Source organism: Aegilops tauschii, chromosome 3 (genome assembly GCF_002575655.3).
Source record: "Aegilops tauschii subsp. strangulata cultivar AL8/78 chromosome 3, Aet v6.0, whole genome shotgun sequence".
Classification (NCBI taxonomy): domain Eukaryota; kingdom Viridiplantae; phylum Streptophyta; class Magnoliopsida; order Poales; family Poaceae; genus Aegilops; species Aegilops tauschii.
The window spans coordinates 21,718,516-21,725,056 of NC_053037.3; the positions used below are offsets into that span (position 1 = coordinate 21,718,516).

Below are 6,541 nucleotides of genomic sequence, written 5' to 3' on the forward strand. Positions count from 1 at the left end.
GCTTGAAATACGAAGATATTTTCATCTTGGACTCCATTCCTAGGGGTTGGAGGCACCGGGAATTCAACAAGATCGTGAAGACTTCATGTGCTACCTCTGCGCAAAAAATAACCTCCCACATGTTCTCATCATGCAAATTTGACACACTAGCAATTGGTGGTGACTGGCTAATCTCTGACGACAGCATATATACACCAGACGATCTTGCGCTATGTGGCCGCAATGCATCTTTGCCTGACTACATGCAAGGCAACCAGCTACCAACCAGACGATCTACATTCTTGTTGGAATTTTACAAAAGCCTTCTGTTCTAGATTGGTTGCTTTTTTATTAAATTAGAGGAAGCATGACTGGGCTATCTCTTCGAAATAAATCCTCTACTCTAACCACCATTTCTCCCTTTATTAGCTAGAGGGTAAACCTCTTGAAATCATCACCTATATATCATGTCATCCACGAGCCGAACTAATTAGCCGATCACTACCAAATCATAGCACAGATATGTCCTTTGTCATTTTGTAGTACTACAATTATAGTGTAGTCATTTATCCTTTTGCCCGGAGTTAGTTGCATTGTAAGATTCCAGATCGCACCATACGTGCATTATCTCTCGCAGAAGAACATGGGAGGAATAAATCGAAAGCATGTCGCTACCACCTCGTGTACGCAACACATGTTGATACATTCTAAACATATCTTCCCGTAAAAATAATATTCTAAACATATCTATTACTAACTTTTATGCATTGTTTTATGTTTCACTGGACCAACCTATTACTAAAGTGTCAAAAAGGGCAGTTTCATGTTTTATGTTCACGGTAATGACTCATTTTTTGGTATAGCTTATCGTTATGCAACTTAAAAATTTGCCAAAGATCACTTCTTTCTAGGTCTGAATACCTATGTTTTTTAATTATATTATAATAAGTTTGTTTGATAAACTATTTGTATTTCTTAGCGGTGTGGTAGGGTACAATTAGTGAATTGACACCCCTAGAAGGCTCACATACTAACCGTGGCTAGACGACATACTAATTTCTTTTACTAGACAAATGTCCCGCGCGTTGCTGCAGAAATTTGTATAAACTAAAAACTGCACTGAACTTATCAATCTAGACGGTGTTTTTATGGTTTCTCCTGTACTGAAAAACTGGACTGAAAATTTGTTTACCAATATTTTAAAGATGAATAAATGAGAATGTCTTTGTATAAGACCAAATAGGAGCAGAACGAAAAAATAAGCATGCCCCAATTTTCTTTCATGGAGCACCGTGATGTCAGCTAGATGCATGCGTCAACATACTTTGGTACTTTAGTGCCAGTTATTGCATGCATATTTGCATGCATGCGTCAGTTACCACATGCGTTTGGTGCAGCTGCTCTCAAAGTGTAGATCTGATGGCTATTGTTGATTGATCTAGTATATCCAATGGCTGAATTAATTTGGATGATATGGCACAATAAGAAGGCTGAGAATGCCTAGTAGTGGGGGCCAGCTATTTAGATATAGTAGATTAGTTCATAAAAGAACTAGCGATCGTAATTTCTCAATTGATCATTTTTTAAAGTAGAATCATTAGCCAAAAAGATAACATGTAGGGTGTCAGCAACAGAAATTAAACATGTAACCAATTTTGGTGGCCCTTCACATGATATCTATTTTTTGCCTGAGGACATGTTTATGTTGCTCATGGTTTATCCATCATTGATGATGCAAACTTCCCCATGCCTCCTAGTCCTATGAAAAAGAAATGCATTTGGCATTGCATTGAGCTTCGCAAATTAGTATGGTATGACTGATGCACCGGGAACATTGGTAAAACTGATATGGATTTCAATCCCCAAGTACCATACGGTGGCTTTTGACGAAAAGTTAGGTGGCAGTGTTTGGCAACATGAAGGGTGGGAGATCTACGTGTACATATGTGCAGGGGGTGATGGGCATGGGAGGGGGTGGATGAGATTTAGTGTTAGGACATTGTTTTATATGACGGGGACACAGTGGCGGAGGTAGAGGGTGGCCAGGGTGGGCCATGGCCCACCCTGAGATTTGAAAACATCATTTATACGTACAGTACACTGCTGGCCCACCCTGGCCTAGTGGGCTAGGTCCGCCACTACGGGGACGAGCTGGTGGGTTAGATGACAGTGTTGGGTAGAGTGCATGACCTTTGCGACCATAGAATCTCTATGATAATAAGATACCAGTTTAAAACCTCCGTTTATGGCAAGTCCTACCACTAAGTATTTTGACCATCGGTCAATAATGAACCAGCGATTACAGACTATTCTATGGTACTGGACTTTAGCGGAATTACCGAGATTTAGACATCATGGTCGATCAGTTTTGGCCTTCCAAGTTCTAACTCACTGACGATCTGAATTTTCAATTTTCTTTTTGAAAACTTATGGTGCAAAGATGCATAGGGGACAGTCAGCCACCTAGCTTTTAGGTTGGCAAAAAGATATTTCTCGGTTGCCAAAGGTGATAGTGGTGGATGTACGGAACAAGGTTCAGTTGAAATCATAGTGAGGCTGTTTGGCTCACCTTGGGCGGCAATGTAGTTTAGCAAACTAAGCACTTTCCTCCAATGATCCGTCAGAGGAATATTTCAGTTATTGAAGAAACAATGCATTAATTGGAACTAGTCATGACTCGTGGCATGAGAATATGAGATTGAAAAAAAAGACCAGTGTTCACACTTCCTATATGTGACAATTCTTTCCCGGGAAGACCTTGACACATCTTACTATTCTTTTTTACGTAAACATTGTAATTAGTCAAGACAACTCCTCTCATCTTTTTTAAACTTCTGTCATTTTAATCTCCAGTGGAGACATGAGATCATCACCCTCCAAAAAGTCAAAACAAATATGGCGACAGAAACATATGTGCCATCTGTCAGGAAATATAGAAAAGAAAGCACATAGTTATAAAGATTCGTATTCGAGACTTTGTAGCAAATTCTGGTTTGTTTTAATGGAAATCTGGCTGAACCTTCCTATGAAAAAAAACCAGTATACAGATTTACAACCTGATCATATGTTAAGTATGATGATTCAGGCTTAGTACAAATTGTGCTGGGCTATTCCAAATTAAGCAGTAGAATGTCTGTGAGATGAGAACATCCAGAATGAAGAAAGCAGTGAAGCCATACACATGCATATAGAAAGGGTAGAAATTGGGAATTATCAGAAATGCTTTCTTTCACTTGATTTATGATACAAGAAGAAAGCAGCTGCAACTAAAGTAAAAAGAAGCAACTACACAAACAGAGTGGTAAAAGCTTCCTGGAGCTGGAACCTGTGCCGCTCATCCATCGACAAATACGTGGAGGCTCTGATCAAAATCCACAGCACAGGAGAAAGGAAAAGCAGAGTAGAAAAGCAGAGCTACCGAACAGAACAGAAGCAGAGGCAGTGTTTCGGGGGAGGGTGGGATTGATAAGCTCCCATGCTAGCTAATCCTAACGACTAGTACCTAGTACCTTACGAGAGTGGTAGTAGTGCTTGGGTAGTGCTGGTAATCCACCGCGGCGTGCTCCCTATGGTCAGGAGCAGCCTGCTGGCGGAAGCGCGCCGTGTTGTAGGCGTAGCCGGCGTCGTCGACGACCTTGTTGTGCCTCGCAGGAAGCTTCGGCGTCTCGTGAGCCTTGTCTGGCGCGTAGGCGTCGTAATAGCCGTGGCCACCGGCGCCGGCGACCAGGGCGGCGTGGTCAGCTTTCCGCCCGCCATCATGGTGGGCCTTGCGACCCGCCTCGTCGACGGCCGGCTGGTGGTCGTATGCCCGCGCCGGTTTGTAGTCGGCTTCGCCGTAGTAGGAGGCGTCGTTCCCACGGTCCCCCCTGCGGCCGCGGCCGCGGCGGCGACCGCCACAGCCGCCATGGTTGGACCGCTCGCCGCCGTAGTCGTCCTTTATGCCGCCGCCGAAACAGGAGCTGAACTCGAAGCACATTCTTGCTTGTCACTCGACTTCCTGGCTACCTCTAAATGTTTTCTTTGTTTGCACTAGACTAGACTAGACAAGACTATCTGGATTGGAGGTGCACCGAGGAGGAAGCTTAACTGGCTTAGTGGTACGAGTATATATGCTCCGGGTGCCGAGACGATGAGCTCGTGCTGGACGCGACGTGTGTGGAGGCCTTGGCCTAGGAAAAGGGTGTTGTTGCAGCTCTCTCTCACTTTAGACGACAGTGGGAGAAAGAACGAAGGTAGAAGAAGCAGTACAGAGACAGACTGTTTCCGTGGCGACGAACGCCACCGGCTGCTCGTACAGCCCCGAGTCTAGCTCAGCTCCAACTGCCTCAAGGCTCCAACAAACGGACTACAGGATATATACCGGGCTGGCGCACAAGACGCATCCCACCCCGCCCCGCTGCATGCCCAGCCACGCATGCCCACAACGCGATCAACGCGCAGGCTGCGTCCGGCTCGCAACAAATCACAACAGTCTAGCCTGTCTACCGTGGCGACTATGCCACACACACGCCACCCACGCACACACGCGCTACACACATACACGCGCACTTTGCCACGGCTTCCGCTGCGTCCCCGCACGTTCCGTGCGCATCCGACGCGTCCGACGAGCCCGACCGCACCAGTGTATCCCGCACGTCCCGCGCGCATCCGGCACGTCCGACGAGCCCGACCACACACGCCGTGGTTTATTGCAACAAAGGGGAGTCCAGGTTCACACTTCTCCCTACACCCTCGCCTGGTTCGTCCAACTCCACCTGAAGCGCGCGTCTTCACCGGGTGAACCCGCGTCGCACCTTCGGGTCGTGCTCCCCCACTAGTAGAAAAAGGGGCTTTCGTTCGGGCCTGGCCAGCCCGTTAGTCCCGGTTCTTCCACGAACCGGGACCAATTGAGGCATTTGTCCCGTTTCGTGAGCCCAGGGGGCCGGCCGGGGCCTCGTGGGCATTGGTCCCGGTTCGTCTGGGCCCATTTGTCCCGGCTATTGGCACGAACCGGGACCAATGGGCCTCAGCTCCTGGCCCACAACCATTGGTCCCGGTTCGTGGCAGGAACCGGGACAGAAGGATGGCCTTTAGTCCCGGGTCGTGCCACGAACCGGGACAAATGATTTGCCTATATATACCCCCTCGCCGGCGAGCAGAGCACTCCACAGTGCTCTGTTTTTTGCTGGCCGGCGAGGGGGAGGGCTTTGGGTGCTCTAGCTCACCTCCTATGCACATGAGGTGTTCGATGAAATGCCCGAGCCACACTAGTTAAGCTTTCTCCTCTCGAAGCTCGACCTCCGAGCTCCATTTTTCCCGATATTTGTCTAGGTTTATATTAGCGGTCCGTCACGCCCCGTCCCCGTCTTCACCGCCGTCGATCGCCCGCGGCGATCTCGTCGCCGGGACCACCGTGGTGAGCCTCTTGTTCTTATCTTTTTTCTGAATGAAAAAAATCTTACTTTAGATAGATACTTGTCTAATTTTCTTACTTTTGACACACATAATTATATATAATGCACGCAGATGAACCGGCAATGTATGTACGGTGACAGACACACCTCCGAGTACATTAAGGGCATGCATAATTTTCTCGAAGTGGCTGAGGCAAACAAGCAGAATGGTTTTATGTGTTGTCCATGACCTGATTGTGGGAATACGAGGTCTTACTCTGACAAGAAAATCCTTCACACCCACCTGCTTTATAAGGGTTTCATGCCACACTATAATGTTTGGACGAAGCACGGAGAAATAGGGGTTATGATGGAAGACAGCGAAGAAGAAGAGGACGATGACAACTATGTGCCCCCTGAATACGGTGATGCTGCAACGGGGGAAGCTGAAGATCAAGAGGAAGCTGAAGATCAAGGGGAACCAGAAGATGTGCACGATGATGATCTCCGCCGGGTCATTGTTGATGCAAGGGAAAAGTGCGAAAGTGAAAAGGAGAAGCTGTTGTACCCCAATTGCGAAGATGGCAACACAAAGCTCGGTACCGTACTGGAATTGCTGCAGTGGAAGGCAGAGAATGCTGTGCCTGACAAAGGATTTGAGAAGCTACTGAAAATATTGAAGAAGAAGCTTCCAAAGGATAACGAATTGCCCGACAGTACGTACGCAGCAAAGAAGGTTGTATGCCCTCTAGGATTGAAGGTGGAGAAGATACATGCATGCCTTAATGACTGCATCCTCTACCGCGGTGCGTACAAGGATTTGAACGCATGCCCGGTATGCGGTGCATTGCGGTATAAGATCAGACGAGATGACCCTGGTGATGTTGAGCGCAAGCCCCGCAGGAAGAGGGTTCCTGCGAAGGTGATGTGGTATGCTCCTATAATACCACGGTTGAAACGACTGTTCAGAAACAAAGTGCATGCCAAGTTGATGTGATGGCACAGTGAGGACCGTAAGAAAGACGGGAAGTTGAGAGCACCCGCTGACGGGTCGCAGTGGAGAAAAATCGAGAGAAAGTTATGGGCTGAGTTTGCAAGTGACCCAAGGAACGTATGGTTTGCTTTAAGCGCGGATGGCATTAATCCTTTCGGGGAGCAGAGCAGCAATCACAGCACCTGGCCCGTGACTC

General features: G+C 47.4%; 1 protein-coding gene across 1 annotated transcript; it reads right to left on the reverse strand.

The window, feature by feature from the left end:
• Positions 1-3,199: 3,199 nt before the first annotated feature.
• LOC109749383 (uncharacterized) lies at positions 3,200-4,279 on the reverse strand. Its single transcript, XM_020308346.4, has one exon. The coding sequence runs from the start codon at positions 3,953-3,955 to the stop codon at positions 3,482-3,484; it is 474 nt and encodes a 157-aa protein (XP_020163935.1). The 5' UTR covers positions 3,956-4,279; the 3' UTR covers positions 3,200-3,481.
• Positions 4,280-6,541: the final 2,262 nt, after the last annotated feature.

Bases quoted from the DNA above. Each gene is read 5' to 3' on its own strand.
- LOC109749383 (XM_020308346.4), bottom strand. From the start codon at position 3,955: ATGTGCTTCGAGTTCAGCTCCTGTTTCGGCGGCGGCATAAAGGACGAC.